Below are 18,782 nucleotides of genomic sequence, written 5' to 3'. Positions count from 1 at the left end.
GTTCAATATTTGAGAAGAAGTCGAAAATTGCAGTTCTTGATGCATGTACGACAGACTCAGAGCAATACAATAAGTTCACCTGGCCTTACAGTTAGGTGAGCAAACAACCACCTGCCATTTATAGCCAGATTCTTAATGAACACACACATTTTCTTATAATGTGATGATTTCTGTGAAAAGACCACTGTCTTGATAGCCAATTTTTGGTTGGTAAAAGGGATGGTCTTATAAGGTAGGCTCAACTTCTTTATATATTCAACTAGGGTAAGATTACAGAATACATAGAAAGAATATGCAGAGTACAGAAAGCTAAAATACACAACTTGAAATTATATGACACTCTTACTTTCACTGCATGTCTGCATGATCTGATTAAGAATGCAATGCAACATGATGAGAACATCATCAACACTTCTCCCCAGTGCTCGATGAAGGTCATTCAGGTCACGCTGAATATGTTCCATTAGAAACTGGGTCACCAAGGTTTCAGCTATCTTTGGCTTGATAAGCTGACAAACGGCCTAAAACAAAGAACAGAAGCATGTTTTGAGATGAAATTCTGAAACAAACTGGCAACAAAAGTAACCTGAAAAGAAAATTAAAATCTACAAAATACAAGCTATTTCAATGTAATTCTGTAATGGTAAAGTACGTGCTATTCTACCTCAACACATTATAAAGACAGAACTATAAAAATGGGCTATAGTCATTCAAGTGATGCTTTCTGTAAGCTAATACTGACTGATTGGTGTTTAATGATGAATGACTGATTAGTGTTTAATGCCTGACTGACTGTAATTTAATGACTGACTGATTGGTGTTTAATGACTAACTGATTGGTGTTTAATGACTCAGTAACTGATTGGTGTTTAATAACTGAATGACTGATTGGTGTTTAATGATTGACTGATTGGTGTTTAATGACTGAATGACTGACTGATGTTTAATGATATATAAAAACATGATTTGTAACATCATGCCAAAACAATGGAAGTTGAGTGCCTTGTCTAGAGACACATCATTATGTATTAGTGCTGGTCTGGGCAGGACTCAAACATGCAACATGCTGGCTGCCTGTCCAGCAAGGTAACTATTGATCCAATATGGCTCCCTTTTGCATGTCAAATAACCTTGGACTTATAAGTAAGTAAGTAGTATTTCAGTACATGTATTTAACAATATCATACTAATCTTTAGGGATTTTCTAAATATAGAACCCTGAGTGGCTCCACATCTACTCTTCAGAGTTTTAAAGTGTTGTACTGGGATGGACTATCCCAAAACCAAATGTCACGTGCTATATTTAGGTGCAGAACAGACATCCAAATTGGGATGCTTTCTGACTGCAAGTTCTGTGATAAAGGTAAGACAGATGCAAAAGAAAGGTCTGTACAATCATCAAGTAAAGTGTATCATATGTTGCAAAGACCTAGATAATTTATTACAAGGTGCAGTCATTTAAAAAATACACCCAATACAAACCATGTTCCATTTTAGAATGTTATGACTCTATGGTTCTAAACTATGTCAGAGAAAGAAGCAAAACCAACAAATTTAGTAAAATAAACAAATTAAATCTATAAGATATGAAGTAAAAATTTAAAACACTGTATTGTAAATTAAATCCCAAATAATCCTAAATGTCCTATCAAAAGTCCAAAAATACAGAATGTTCCGAATAAAATCCAAAGTCTTGAATGTCCTGATGTACCAATGTCTGGAATGTCCTTATATACCAACAATGCAATCCAGAATGTCTTTGAATGAATTCACAAAAATCCAAAATAATGTGCTCATTCAGTCAACTATAAACTCTGATGAAAAATGGAATCCACAGACTGATCCAATGATAGAAGTGAAAAATTTGTGTAACAAGTCCCCTTGTATATACTAATTTCACTTAACCTAAGATGTGACAGAATATTCTGGAATTCAAATGGAAATTCCACTAACTTGCAAATAAGGTTAGACCTTTAACTCAAATTTTAGTAAACATCTTGTTTACTATTTTCAATCACGAGAAAAGTCATGTAGGCAAAAACTCCATCTAGAACCACCAATCATGGACAAAAATGAAGCACACAATATAGATATACAAATTAACAAGAAAATGGTGTCAAAAGTTACAGCAAGGAAACATTCTGATATGTGTAGGCACATAGGAACATTGAAGCATAAATGTGCAAACTGAGTTCTGGATACTAATGTTTTAATGTGTTAAGACTGAAAATTATAACTGCTCATACTTCTCATATGTGGGATGAAAGAAAACAATGGTTGCATAGTATTCAGTTGCTTACATGTGGTCAGAATATAAATACAAAAGTTTACCTCTGGATTGTGATTAGCTCCCAGAATCATAGAAAGGTGAAGCAACAGCCTGACCACAGCACAGTAGGCAGGGGACATTTCTCTCTCTGGCACAACACCCTGAGCTCTTCGCCTAGCAACACCCAGAATGTGGCCTGTCTCTGTCATGTCTTGTCTGGAAAATCAGGATTATTTAATGTTACAGTTGCTTTTCACTAAAATGTATATTTGCCCTTTACAAGGTATACAAACCACTACTGTTAAGCAGCAAAGCAAGGTTCATGAATTCCATTCAAAGGCATCAATTAAAAAGGTTGCAAGGTGGTTACTCCTCACTTGTTTGCCTTAAAATTTGGACTGGGGTTCCTTGTAGCCCAGGGACACTGAGAGTACAGTGAGCTAGGTATTATATTTACCAACTTAAAATAAAAAGTGTCAGTCATTTCATTACTATAACAGTTGCACACTGTTGTTTTTTCTGTGGAGGTAGATCTCAAAGTTTAATAATAATTTACTGAAATAGACAACTTCAATCCCACAGGATCCTGTCTGATCAATCAATAAATGTCATCATATAAACAACACAGTAATACAAAATTAATGATGTCATGGAAGCAATCTTTAAGGAGAAATCACAGTTAGTTAGCAAGCTCACAAATCTCCCAAAGAGTGTAAATGACATACTAACAAAAATGAGACTCCCACTGACAGGAAAAACATATGCAACAATCATCAGTGCCCATGTACCCACCATGACAACACAGATGAGATCAAGGACAAATTTTACGATGACCTGAAGCCTATTATTGCAAAGGTACCAAAGGCAGACAAGTTCATCATCCTTGGTGACATTAATGCTAGAGTTGGCACAAATCACCAGACAATTCGAGGTGTCAGTGGCAAAAATGGCTTTGGCAAATGCAACAACAATGAACTCCTTCTACTGAGAAAATGCATTGAACACAACCTAATATATCATCAGCAGAGTCTTCCACTTGCCAAACCACAGCAAGATGTCTTGGATTCACCCATGCTCCAAACACTAGCATTTTACTATGACATTGTCAGGAGAAGAGCCAGTCAAAATGTCAGAGTAATTAAGACCAAGATAAGTGCGCAATGCTGGATGACCAAAGGCTCAAAGTCTTCAACCTTAACATACAGATTGAGATTAGCAGATGACCACAAAGCAAAAGAAGTGCCTAAAATGCTGAATGTCTCCAAACAGAAACAGGAGAATGTGAAACAGGCAATTTTTGAAGAACTGTGCAGTCAACTAGATCCAATCAATAAAAACTCTTAACACAGACATGGTGCTTGCAGCTCATCAACTCCGGGAGAACTGCAAGGAAAAGAAAGGTAGTGTAGAACTGCAAGAAACCTAAGTCTCACTGTAGCATGTCCTCTATTGATCAAGCAAACAAACCCAAGTGGCATATCCTGTTAAGTGTGCCACAGACAGTTCAGAGCACAAATTGACTTGATCAGACACTCACATACTCAAAGAAACCAAACCAGTTAATGATGTCATGGTAATCTTGAACTCAAAAGACAAACAATAACAATAGGCATTTATTTCTTAAAGTGCTGCCACCAATAGGCATTACTGACATTTTCATGGATTGAAAGAGCACTGAATATTGTCATTTAGTGTGCTGAGAATTGTTTTGGTATAAAATACCAAATTATATGACTTCTCATTAAAAGCTGCCAATTTCATGATTTTCATCATGTTCAACAAATAGGAGCAAATTCTTTGGGCATTTTCCAGAAAATAAAATTGGATTCATAACTGACCCTGAATTACAAGCGGGTCCATGAGTTATCAGATGTAAGTTAACGAAGGAGAGGTGTGCCTATTATGTATAGGATTGATCACTGCATCCAGAAATGCAAGCGAGGGGACACTGGTCAGGATAAAAATCTGGGGTCTTTCAAGACCGGATAGATTAGAAAAAGGGAGTCTTTACTGCAATACACACAATGTTGATGACAAATGGCTGTAGATACCCTGAACTGCAAAAGTGTTACAATATTTTACTAGTAAAACCTTTCCCTGTTAAAGAGAATCAACTACTTGCAAGTATATGGTGATACCTGAAACTGTCCAATAAATGTGAATTGGTTATATGCCAGTACATAGTGATCACTCAGACTGTCCAGTAAATGTGAATTGATTTTATGCAAGTACATTGTGATAACTGACACTGTCCAGTAATGTGAACTGATTGTATGCAAGGTACATTGTGGTAACTGAAACTGTCCAGTAATGTGAATTGATTGTATGCAAGTACATGGTGATAACTGAAACTGTAAAGTAATGTGAATAGACTGTATGCAAGTACAAACTGATATGAAAAAAGTAAGAATATCTTAAGAAATAAGAGTACAAATACACACACTTTCTGTATATGCAGTACCATTACTACACGAAGTTCAAGCATACAGACAAAAAAATTAAAGTTCTGAAGAGTCTGTCATTCTTTTGTACACTTTCTATAAATTAAGTCTTTGGTAAAAATTGTAGGTTAAAATATTAATCATTCTTTTCTTCAGTACCTAAAATCTGCACTCTTTTGACAAAAATAAATTTTTGTACAAAAACTAAAAAATTAATTTTTAGGAGTAATCAAATATAAAAAAATAAGGGCATATGGATAATTTAATGGCAATATGATACTGACTTTCAACCACAAAGAGTATTCCTGTCTATTAAGAGTATTTACTGGGAAACAAAAACCACTTTTAATGATGAAGTATAAGGAGTACTCACTGATTATCAGGAGTATTTTCTGAAAGTAGTATATATTTAATGACAAAGTACTCACTGATTAATTATCAGGAGTATTTCCTGGAAGTAGTATATATTTAATGACAAAGTTCTCACTGATTATCAGGATTATTTCCTAGAAGTAGTATATATTTAATGAGAAAGTACTCACTGATTAATTATCAGGAGTATTTCCTGGAAGTAGTATATATTTAATGACAAAGTACTCTCTGATTATCAGGAATATTTCCTGGAAGTTGTATATATTTAATGACAAAGTACTCACTGATTAATTATCAGGAGTATTTCCTGGAAGTAGTATATATTTAATGACACAGTACTCTCTGATTATCAGGAATATTTCCTGGACGTAGTATACATTTAATGAAAAAGTACTCACTGATTATCAGGAGTATTTCCTGGAAGTAGTGCATGATTCAGGCCTCCAATCTGAGCACCACACTCCTTACATGTTGCTGCTTGCACTGGACGACCACACTGAACAAAAATAATTGTATTTATCATGTAATAATTAACTTATTAGTCATACTATTGATTAATAGAAAATGCTATTTTATAATAAAACACATTAAACAAGCAACTTGATAAAAAAACAGCAAAAACATAGGTAACACAAATTTTTGCAGATTGGTGACAATATAAATCTCAGAATTGTGCATATCAAGCAATAAACCCACTAAAAGACTGATTTTTTACAATATGCTGCAAGATGCAACTTTTCCTGCAATATCACATTTGATGACCATTCGCAATGAATCATCTACTACAATAGCAGATAACAATGCAAATACATGTACATGATTTAAGTATGTACACATGCATGACACATCAATAATTCTTAATTCTGCATTGAATAAACCAATTTTACATTTATGACACATCACTCATATAATATACACAACAACATCAAAAATGATGTGCCACAGCCAAAATGTTCAGATTTAAATTTAGTACTAAAGTGTTTACTCATAAACATGAATCTGCTCACCAACAAGAGCACATCTGGAGTAGATGACAATATACAGACAGGTACAAAGGAAAATATAAGTCACTCAATCCTGAAAATTAGGTCAAAGTGACCTTCTTTTGGCTTGGTTGAGTTACAATTTTTTTCCTTTAGATGTAACTAAGTGACAATTTTCATGAGTGGGGTAAAACTGGGTCTGAGATACAGAGGGTGAAATGAAAAGAATGCTGACAATACTCAGGTCAAGCTAGCATGAAAATTAGGTTACAGTTGCCCATTTTTGGCATGGATGAGTTAACCTCCTTGTGATGCCTTCATGTGCAAAGTTGCATCACAAGCCCCCTTGTAGCATAGAGGCAGCTGTGGATTGTATCGATTTTCTTATCAATAGGATCTTATTTGCATAAAATGTAAAAATCCTAATTAAAAGGGTAAATGAAAGCTCAGTATATCCTCTATTTTATAACATAAAAAGGCAGTTAGCACACATCATCTTAGAATCAACATTTAAATTTGAAAATTTTAATATCCTATATTTTGTTAGACTTTTAATAAAAATACTTTCCCAATAAATAACATAATATACACTGAAATATTCAAAACTTGAAATGTTGCAAAATGCCTACTGTTGGCAACACTAACAAATATATACCAAATGAAGAAGTCTCCTAATGCAAAACTGATGTTTTGATTTTATTTTGTTTTGGTTTCATCATCATAAATGTGGCATGCCTCTTCTATTTAAATGTGAAATGATCAATTTACTATCAAGGTGATGCATGGGACCAGATCCATGAAAATTTAATTATGTGCTCACACAGCTGAGTTTGACATATTTTCACACTTGCTGGTCCATTGACCTGATAACACAATTAAAAATCTGATTATCTCAGCCAATTATAATACCTGAATGAAGCTGACATCACAACAACATTTGCATTGGGTCAACCTAATTTCTTGCTAAACTCACACAGTGAAGACATATATCAAGTTGGTGCTTTTGCCTTATTTGTGGATTGTTCTTCAAAATATGCATCAATACATTCAAACACAAACCTGCACAATGCACTAATTTTTGTCTTTTCTTTGTTTCAGTTGATTGAAGAAAAAAAAATGGATGTGGTAATCTGGGATCATTTAACTATTGTGTACTGCTTTCATTAGTACAAATGATATAGGGTTTTACTGTCACTGTAATGTGCCACTGACATAGTGATTGTAGAATCACTAGCTTGAGGAATTAACTAGTGCAAGCATGGTCTTGACTTGGGTGGTTTATGAATTTAATTCAAGCTATTAAGTTTTCTGAAAAATTCATGTTTTGCTTGCAATGGATACATGTGTCCTGACTTTAAAATGGAAGCAACTCTGACTTTACTGATACAAGAATCTGTGAGTACTGCATGTCAACTTATATAATGAAAACCTGTTATCAATTATTGCCTTTAATTGACTTCTTCACATAAATATTAAGTCTATTAGATGAATACTTGTGCAGGACAATGGAGATTTTAATTCCCATATATCAATCAAAGTTGTATGCATCACACCCCACTTTCATCCAAGTGTTAATCAAAGTTTGAGCCACTCAGTCAAAAATACTGTAATCATAGGGATAGCTTGACATTCCATCCACTGTCACATCTTCACTGTCACAGGCAAGAAAAATATAAAGAATATTGGTTTTATGTGGCAAAAGTAACTACATTTATGTATACAAATTATTTAAGAATTTACTGAAGAATATATATGAACAGTAAATGCACTTGTACATCTGGATCTACAGATTTTATGTGCTGGTGTTTCTTGTTTTTTAATAAGTAAGAATTTACCAGTATATGCCATCATTTGAAAAGGAACACACCTCTAATATATATATATATATATATATATATATATATATATATATATATATATATATATATATATATATATGATTTATTCTCTACAAAACTTGGACAAAAACAAAATAAAAATATTAGTTTCTCCAGGCAAATGTACACTTTATTGGATCTATAATTCATTCAAATGTGTACTTTATGCAACTGTACAAAAATGATAAAATATGAAGACACTGTATGATGAAGTTCATCAAAACAAAAATATATTACTATAAAAATACTTTCCACACATAAAGATATTTTAAGTAATGTTTGCATTAAAAAACTTTTAAGATTATGTAAGCAAAAACTTAATTACTGCTAAAAAGTTGTCTCTTAAGCATATTTTAATATTCTATGCTTTCAATTAGCCATAATTTTTAGTATTATGCCAAAATTGGAAACTCTGCAGAATGTGTTTTACTTTCTGATAGGAAAGAAGAAAATGTATGAACAGATGACAAGAATAAACATATGTTGTTAACTTTTATGTATCCATTACAAAAATATTAACTTACATTTCCAATCATATAGGGGTGACCATTTGGACAACCTGCAATGAAGAGTAATACCAATAACATAATATTGAGAAGAAGAAAAAAATGATTAAAAATTCCTGACACTGAATCCAATTAGCTTAGTACAAATCTCCTATTTATATATCTAGTGATGTAGTGCATTGGCTGAAATGTAAAGTAATTGAGAACAGGATGGACCTTAATGCTCCTGCTTATCAGGGTCTATGCCATTCATGTGAACTCCATACATACTGATATGCTTGTACATAATGTGGTTACACATCTGGGTCTACAATGTTCACAGTTCAGTACACATTATATACTGGTAAATATTGTATTACTTTCCAATATCAGCTGAAGCAAACATCATTTATATGTAATGAAAATGCTGCCAATGACACAGGATATGCTCATCTTGATACCTTTAACACACTAATGATCTTGAACTTTCAGCTAAATATCTGACTTATTGTATGATATGGTTTGAACATGGGTCAAGTTTCGTCAAAATATGTAGAGGTTAAATAGAGACAAACTGTCAGTAATGAAAGAAGTCACTTCCCATTTTGACCTTGACCTTGTTGGTTGTGGGCATGAATGTGAATATGTGGAACCCTGTCAAGTTAACATATACAACATGCTAAATCATTCCTGTAAAATCACAGGTTCAAAGTTTAAAAACCTGTACACAGAGAGAGGTCATTGATTTATAATGGGGCATAGCTATAGTATGTGACAGATTGTCGAGTCATGATATATACTTGGTAAAAGTTTCATTCAAATATCTTCAATGGCTTATAAGTTATATTCTGGACAAGGACACAAGTCACAGAAGTACATTTTTCCTTGCCATGACCTGACCTGGAGACAGAAGACATGTCTATAGTACAAGACACACTGTTTATACATGATATATAACTGGTTCAAGTTTCATTAAAGTATCTTTAGTGATTCAAAAATTATACTCCTGACAAGAATACAAGTCAAGCTTAACATTTCCTTTCCTATGACCTTAACCTTAAGGTAGGGGGTAGCTATGGTAAACAACACAACATCATGTCATGATGTATACCTGGGCAAAGTTTCATGAAAATCTCTCTAACTGTTACAATATGATATACCAGAAAAACAAACGTTAACAATTGACAATGCCAGAACATAATATGATTGATCTAAAATGGGTGTATAAAAAGGGAAGAAATTCTTTATGCCATTTCCTAATATATCTAGTGCCCTATCTTGATATTTGATATCATTTCTATATGGGATTAAAGACATATTACATGTGAAATATAAGGAAAATTATACTTTATCTCCATAAAGTCTTTAATAATACCAAGGTCCAACTGCCAAACATTTTAATCAAAGGATGGCATGTATTAAACTGCCTTAAGTATTAGAACATGGGATACATTATTCTGATTATGGCATTATAACTTATGGAGACCCCCACAGAGTCATCAGTTTGGTTGGCATACATACAACTGTAAGAATAATATCATTGTAATGGTGATAAATATTTCCAAAAATTAAACAAGAGGCTGTGAGGTTGCTCAGTTTGCTGACATCTGCATAATAACCAAATGAGTAGGATGCTTTCTGTAGAAATTTCTTCCTGTGCTGCTGACCAAATGTGTTCCTAGATTTCTCTTTGTATATAATGGCACACCAGCATAATTTGTCCAATCATGAAAGTACTTTATGCTAGGATGTTTTTGGTTGTTTTGTCAACTTCTTTTTAGCAGCCTTATGAGATCAAGTTCTTTAAGTGTTATTCTATTTTAGGAATGTAGGCCATATTTAATGTTTGATCAGCATCACTTACACAAATTTTAAAGTTCTTTATCTCACAGGGCTTTTCTGTCAGATTTGGTCATTTGTGTTTGGTGTTTTTTAAGGAAACGTTGTTTGAAAATTTGTCTATTTTTAGTTACAGCAACCATATCTGATGGAAAGTCAACATCATTTGTACAAATCTGAAAGCTGTTCATGCAAGAATGCTATTTTGTCAAATTTGAACAATTCTGTTCAACAGCTTTTGAAAACCTGCCTAAAGATTGTATATTTTTACTAATGGTGGCTATATTTGTTGGCTAACAATACGAATTGTGCAAACTGTAATGACCTTCATACCAAGATGCTTTGTATCAAATTTGGTAACATTCTGCTAAGTGTTTTTGTGGTGAAGTTACTTTCAGTTTTATTTAAAATGGTGGCCATACTGAAGGAAGACTGACATCAATTGTAAAAATGAGAGCCCTTCATGCCAGACAGCTTTCTCTCAAATCTTACCTAATTCTGTGGAGCAATATTAAGTAGTAATCTAAACTTTTTCTATTTTTTGTAATAGTTGCTACAACTGACAGTGGATTAGTATCATTTGTACTGCATTAAAAGCCCTTCAAGCTAGATGATTTCCATAAAATCTGATCAAATTCTGTTGAGCTGTTCTATTTTGTAACCTTATCTATATCTGATGGAAGATCACCATCATCTGATCAAATTCCAAAGATCTTTATGCCAGGATGTTTTATGTCCTATTTGGTCCAAATCTGTTGAGTGGATTTTGTGAAGCTGTTTAAAGGTCATTTTGTTTTTAGCAATATTGGCTATGCGGGTTACAGACTGGCATCAACCAAACTAATTTGAAATATTTTAATGCCAGAGTAATCATTGTAAAATCAAGTGCATAGTAGTCAATCAATTTTTAAGAAGTTTTTTAAAAAACGGTTATGAACATCTGACAGTGATTGATGCTCCATAAATGAAGGACCATACAATATGCACACTTTGCCTGGCCAGGTGAATTAACCCTTTCAACACTGCAGACTGGTAAAGCAGTCCTGGAACAATAATTCTTCTCAACACTGCAGACCAGTATACCGATCTCATGTACATGTCTCATTTTGACAATATATTATCTGACTGGACAATATCAGGGGGTCCCCCATTTGTCAATAATTATGTTATTGTATGATTTGTTTGCATAACGCTTGGATACATTTGGACTTTAAGGTTTTTAACAAGGAAGAGTGGTTTTCCAATCTATAAATATTAATCTTTAAAGTCACCAAAGTACATCCAAAATGGAGGATTTATTGGATGATGAGTCTGAATAATGTGGGGATGAAATAATTGAAAATACAGGAATTCTGATCTTGTAAATATACACAAAGGTGAAAGGGAGTATTTGCAGCAAGGATGCATGGATATTGTTGACAATAGTGGTAACAAATAGTACTCTGAAGGCTTTGAACTTGCCAATGTGAAATACACCTAAATTTTGTCAATGAACTAAATCTCAGTTGGATTATAATATTCACACATTTTCCGAATGCCAGAGACCCAGCATGAGCATTTGATGGATCTTAAACACCTTTTGAATATTTGAACATATTTTATACTGACTATGTAATTTTGGAAATCTCAAGATTTTCAAATATGAATGCACACTGGAAGTGAGAGACTGACCCAAATCAACACAAAGGTGCTTGGACAGGTGTCACATTTTCTGAAATACTGGCTTTTTATAGCCTTTATATACTGATAGAAGTTATGATTTTTGAAAGAGAATTAATTGTATTGGTCAAAATGTGAGAAATTTGGCTTATTGGATCCAATTTTGGAGAAATTATATCCTGTGACATGTTTGTCCAGGTAAAACACTACCTGTATTTCATTGGTGACAAAAATAAATGATCTGCCAGCCAAATAAGTGTCTTGGACTTTCATTAAATTAGTCTGGTGTGATCAAAGTCACAGCATGTTATTATGCCTAAAAGAAGCACATAATATTATGTATATTTTTTAACAACTTTAAAAATATTGTTACCCACATGTGGCTTTCCCTGAAATGTGACAATGTTGCATTTATTCAAGGCATGATTTGTAAAACCATGACAGTGGATCAAAAACAGACCACATATTACTCATTAAATGCTTCATTTAACATTTTTGATTTAATATCATGAAACTGACCTTTAATTTACCTTTTAATTAGTACTGGATGGGTTAAAAACTAAGTTCACTTATTAGTTGATAAATCAAAAAATAATTATCTTTGCATTCAACACTGTGATTCCATATTTTTTTGCCCATCAATTTTTATGCACCTGACCACATGATTGATTTGTCTATATCAATATCAAAGAAAGATGTTTTACGATAAATAGCAGGGTTGTCATCCATGTTGGGTCTTCCCCGGGCTGCAAGTAAGGCTGCTCTGATATCTGCAACATCTTCTTGAGGCATTGTGGGTAAATACGGATCCTGAAATGTAAACCAGTAGTCAAAAAATGATGCCAGCTCTGGTACATGACAAGTCAGAAGCTCAAAAAACTTTATAAGATTAGAAAGATGTGGATCTGAACTGATGTCTGAGCCCTGCGAGAATTAAGAGTGTTGGAGAAGGCAACTCAATAGCCTTTGATTGTGCATACTGAACATCTTTTAGTCTCAAAGAGGAACAAATGGAAATCAGCAATGGAATTTACAAAAGTTAAGTTTGTTGTTGAGCTTGGTTTGTAAACAGGTGCTCTAGAGGTCTTCCTCAAAGGGAAAACAGGGACTGTGTTACTGAGTGATGAAGAAACCATTCTGTGAGGACAGCTTGGTCTGTTCTGGACAGGCTGTCCACTAATATGTTCATCTTTCCCAGAATGTGGCAAACTTGGATTGTGACATTCTCTGTGGCTGCCCAGATGAAAAGGTTCCAGACCTCCATGCAAAGAGAAGGGCATGTGTGCCTCCTTGATGTCATAGGTAGGCTATGACAGACATATTATCTGAGGAGACCATGACACATCAGCCCCTTATTAGGTCAATGCACCATTGCAATTCTAGAAATAATGCTTTCATTTCTAGGCTGTTGATGTGGAGAGACAATTTGAACATGAACCCTGGAGAATTATACCCTCTGGTTCTAAATGGGCTCCCCAGCATGAATCTGATGCATCTGTGAACAGATAGGAATGAGGATTGGGTGCATGCATGGGAACCTCCATCAGGAATCTGTCTTGATTCACCACCAAAGCAAATGGTGGTGAAAAACTGGTCCTAGAGGGATTGGGGTTGAAAGAGAATCTCTCTGAGGTTTCAACCTTGCCAGAAAGAGGAACTATAGAGGACACATATGAAGATGTCCTAAAGGAACCAATTCGGCAGAGGTGTTCAAGGTTCTGAGTAGGGAAAGATAAAAGTGCACAGATAAAATGGTTTTTGCTAGTAGCATCTTTAGGAGAACCGGGATTCAATCTACCTGATCCAAGAGAACCTGGACCAAATTTTGGTTTGTGAGGAAATTTCATCCTCACGTATACAAAGTCCTGTCATGGAATGAGTTCTGAGCTCTTCAGGTTGGGTAGGAGACCCAATTGAGTTATGGTGGACCAAGATCAGAAGATTCTGACAAAGGGACTGAACATGGGCATGGTGAATCAGCCAGTCATCAAAATACTGGAGAATCAATGTTTCCTGTATTCCAAGGTAGGCCAGTACCACTCCCATAACCTGGGTGAAGACTCTGGTGTGATAGAGATTACAAATGGCAGAAAAAGGAATAAAGAAACTTCCTGGTCTAGGCAAAAATGAATATATTTGCAGTGCAGAGGAAATATGGGGATGTGTAAATAGGCATCCAGAAGGCTGATGGAGACTGCCCAATCAGATGGATGAACAGTGTTCCGGATTAAAAAGGTTGTCTCCATCTTGAAGGCTACCTCTGACAGGAACTGGTTGAGCATGGAGAAATCGATAATGATTTGAAATTTCCCACTTTTCTTGGTGACCAGGAAGATTCAGGAGTAGAAGGCATGAGACTGATCATTTAAAACCCTCTTGACTGCCCATTTTTGCAAAAGGGTGTGCACCTCTTCCCTTAATTCCATCAGATTGGACTGGGAAAGAAAATGGGTGTCCTTGATAGTGGGGGTTGTTCCCGAAACTGGAGTCAATAACCCTCATTTACAATGGAGAGGACCCACCCATTATTCATAATGCTCGACCAAGCCTCTGAGAAAAGGTCTAGGTGAGTATCAAATGGAACATTTGGGAAGGGGATACATGGCAGGAGAGGGGGTAATTTGCTATGGCTGCCCCCCCCCACTTCCTGGTAGGAAAGGAAGATGGGTTAGAAAACTTCCTCTTGGATCTGCGGCAACCTGGGCACCATGAACCTAATGAAGAAAGAGGTGATCAAGCAAGAATTTGCGGATTAGACTGGGGATGCACCTGCTTGAAAAATTTGGCAGATGGTCCCTGAGGACAATTTGCCTGATCTTGTTTCCTGGTCAACTGCAATGGACCAGGAATGGAGTTAAAAGATCGATGTTGTGATCAAGCAAGTCTTGAGAAGACACAGTAGGAATGAGGCTCCAAAGAGGGTCTCGGCTTCTTGAGGAGCAGCCCTTAGAAGATCTTTACTGTGGTTAAGCAAGACCTTTGACCAGTCCAATGCAGTGTCATGGCAGATGTGCCGAAATTCCCCTAATAATGCCATGGCCAAAGATATCGCATGCCATGATGTTTTGGCCACAGCCTCCACCACATGTTGTAATGTGGTTAGATTGAAGGAGGCCTCTCTCAGCATACTAAAGGAAGTAGCTGAGAATAGGTTGGCATGTGAGGCTTGAGTTACAAGTAATTGGGTCTTCTGTGCATGGCATCAATTGTTTTGATGGGAAGTCATGCCCAGGATCCCAAAGAAATACCAACTTTCGCCGCATCAGTGTCCAAAGGAGCAGATTTAATAGGCCACTTTGGGGAATGTACCCGGTAGCTGGATGAAGAGATAGGGGGTCTCAACATAGAGGGAGGAACAGACCACGCTCTACGTTGTTGAGCAATATTTTGGCCTTGGGAAAACCTTCATGATATTTCCTCAATTGTAGGTGAATGTGGGAGAAGAGGTCTGGTTGAGGTGGTACCCCAGAGATTTTTTTCAAACTGGAAAGGATCTTTTTGGACTGTGTGCCAGATGGTTTGGGGCACAAGTCAGGGGTAACAAACAGTAAACCTTGTTTACCTCCTTATCAAAGGACCAGACCTCCTCTTCTTCCTCATCCACCTGAGATGAGGGAGTGGGCCTGAGAGAAGGTGTCATTTCTAAAGCTTCTGTCTCAAACTCACTGGAGTCAACGAGGATGGAGAAAGCATCGTCATCCTCATCGTCAACAGCACTCTGAGTTGGAGAGTGGCTGAGCATCACTATGTCTCTTGATGGAGGGGGCATGGGAGCAATATGTGTTGCAGTCTCTGGCTGATCAGGAGGCACAGAGGGGAGATGAGAACATCCATTGACCCTTGATCATGTAACACCTTAAGCCTTCCAAAAGGAAACCATTTGGTGAGGTGATGGTGGGACAAGAGCCATAGCATCACTTCGACTGGTATGGCAAGGTCCAGTAGTCCATGGGGGCATAATAGACCAAGGTCCCTGAGGTGGAAGGCCCCACATCCCACAAGGGTTCATAGGTATAATTGGGTAGGGGTGACACTGAAGTGGTCCCCATCCCTAGCCTTAGTCCTGTGTATGGATTGTAAATCCTGCACAGGATGGAATGGTGGGGGAGAGGGGGAAGCTTGGTCCTGGCCCTGTGTCATGAGGTTGATGAGTGATTGATGGAGAAGATCTCTTCTTCACTCTGTGCATCATGGGTGTGATGTGTTTTCTCCCTAATGGAAGAAGCCAAAACTTTGCCAGAGGCACAATATGTAATGTGGTGTTCAACCTCCCTGATGAGAGGGAGCAACCTGCTAACATGGTACTCAACCTCCCTAAGGGGAGGGTGCAACGAATGGTTTCAGTACTCAACCTATTTAAAGGGAGAGTGCAACCCACTCTTGTGGTGCTCAACCTCCTTATAGGGAGGGCATATCCTGCTATTGCAGCACTCTACCTTCCTCATGGGAGGTTGCAACCCACCATCATGGTGCTCTCCCTTCCTAACAGGAGGGCGCAACCCACGGTCACAGTGCTTTACCTCTCCAACAGGAAGAAGCAACCTGCTACCTGAAGAGTGAATGCTTTTAGGGACATGAGAACTTTCCATCATCTTCCTACGGGGGAAGTTGAATGACTTCTTGAATGTTGAGACCATTCTTCTGAAGGGGCTTCAACGGCCGCTGAAGATGTTTGTCCCAACATGTGAGATCTGGAAGCCAGAAAAATCAGATGAATTAGAGGAATTGTTATTCTGTCCTTGAAAGATCTGCCTGGAATCTACTAGATTCCAGGTGCTAGAAGACCACAAATCACAAATGGTGAACCAATAGCACTTGATGCTCTGTGTGAGTATCCCACGAGGCCTTTTTGTGGCCACACTTCACCACAGACTGTTTTGCTGACATTTCTTTTAGGTATTAGTAATGTGGTCCCTTGTTGCTGCGAAACTCAACTTTAGCATGAATAAACACAGGATGGAATTTATCGTTAAGTATTTCCTTATTTAATGAAAGAAACAAGATATTCCAGTTGTGATATTTATTTATTGAAGTAACATTCTTTTTATGCAAATACATGAACAATGTCAATGCAAGCATTGTACAAAGTTATAATTATTTTATCGAGTTGAAAATAAAATTGAGAAAACAATTTCCTCAACATTTACGCTGGGGCCTGTTATTGTTCCTAGAACATAGGGACTTACCCATGCCATTCAGTTTATATTTGAAGTAAAAGTGTCTACCACCATGGGTAGAACATGAGGTAGCCTCTGAATTCCCACAAAGAACAAAGTTCTAAGGGGAAAACAAAAGGCTACAATGTGATTTTTAGAACGAATGATACTAGTAACACTGAGAATTATTAAGTACTGTATAGAGAGAGAGAGAGAGAGAGAGAGAGAGAGAGAGAGAGAGAGAGCACTAACTGTGGTATATTATATTAATTTCTCAGTCACATGGCTACAGACATCTGTACAGAATGGCATCCATGAAAAGAATGACATATAGGCACATCTACTTTCTGTGCATGACTGCACAATAAAGTGGTGTGCAAAAGGTCAAAGGGTCATAATGACTTTATCTCCACTCTGGGAGGATGTATCCACATCATACGGATGGTATATTTTCTGCATGAAAATAGATTAGCTAAGCAATAGCAACAGGACAAGTAATTGCTGCTATAAAACTCTCAATATATGTTCTAATTGTGATATACTTTGTTTTCTTAAATGCAGAAAATTCTAAGTATCAAAATACACCTCTATGCAATTTAATTGATATGTGTCTCAAGTCTGGTTGAAAAATATATAGTTATAAACAAAAACATTTACTGACAGACAGACCAAACAATAGCTATATCATCCCATATTACAAACTGTACTTTGGATATTTTATGAAGTAAATTGGATGATCGCACTGAGCATAGATACTGGCAGAGTAAACTGCCTGGAGTGTATAATACAAAGCATGATATATTTGAATGACCAGTCAGATGTAATATAAAAAGGGTTGGGGGATATATGGCATTGACCAAATTTGCTCCTGACAAATTTGAGACAACAGTTAATAGACTTATTAGACCTCTAATTAGAAGTTATTTAGATGGCCTATGACTGCATTATTTTTAGTTAATGAGAGCATGGGTTATAATGCATGACCCACTGCCAACACTGCAATAATGATACAAGGACTGCATCCAGTGGGATATGTATGTAAAATAATGATACAGGTATTGCATCCAGTATGATATATATGTACAATAATGATACAGGTATTGCATCCAGTGGGATATGTACAATAATGATACAGGTGCTGCATCCAGTGGGATATATATGTGCAATAATGACACAGGTGTTGCATGCAGTGGGATATGTATGTACAATAATGACACCGGTGTTGCATCCAGTGGGATACGCATGTACATATAATGATACAGGTACTGCATCCAGTGGGATATGTACAATAATGATACAGGTATTACATCCAGTGTGATAAGTATGTACAATAATGATACAGGTGTTGCATCTAGTAGAATATATATGTACCATAATGATACAGGTGTGTAATCCAGTGGGATATGTATGTACAATAATGATAGAGGTACTGCATCCAGTGGGATATGTATGTACAGTAATGATACAGGTGTGTAATCCAGTGGGATATGTACAATAATGATACAGGTATTGCATCAAGTAGAATATATATGTACTGTAATGATACAGGTACTGCATCCAGTGGGATATGTATGTACAATAATGATACAAGCATTGCATCTAGCAGAATATGTATGTACAATAATGATACAGGTGTGCAATCCAGTGGGATATGTATATACAATAATCATACAGGTATTGCATCTAGCAGAATATGTATGT

At 36.2% G+C, this 18,782-nt stretch overlaps 1 protein-coding gene across 1 annotated transcript in view; it reads right to left on the bottom strand.

Annotated features, from left to right (window-relative positions):
- LOC149786015 (E3 ubiquitin-protein ligase rnf213-alpha-like) overlaps positions 1-18,782 on the bottom strand; it is a 431,187-nt gene that overhangs the window by 50,869 nt on the left and 361,536 nt on the right. Inside the window, exons 77-81 of the mRNA XM_089978093.1 lie at positions 12,630-12,735; positions 8,467-8,501; positions 5,481-5,578; positions 2,332-2,485; positions 347-521 (exon numbers count right to left, since the gene is read on the bottom strand). Coding sequence (XP_089834219.1) covers positions 347-521; positions 2,332-2,485; positions 5,481-5,578; positions 8,467-8,501; positions 12,630-12,735 — 568 coding nt within the window. The remainder of the gene's footprint in view (positions 1-346; positions 522-2,331; positions 2,486-5,480; positions 5,579-8,466; positions 8,502-12,629; positions 12,736-18,782) is intronic.

This window comes from Sinohyriopsis cumingii, chromosome 12 (genome assembly GCF_028554795.1).
Source record: "Sinohyriopsis cumingii isolate HCF-2022 chromosome 12, ASM2855479v2, whole genome shotgun sequence".
NCBI classification, from domain to species: Eukaryota; Metazoa; Mollusca; class Bivalvia; order Unionida; family Unionidae; genus Sinohyriopsis; species Sinohyriopsis cumingii.
Note: the sequence above shows the minus strand (reverse complement) of the source record. Positions and strands in the feature narration are given on the sequence as shown.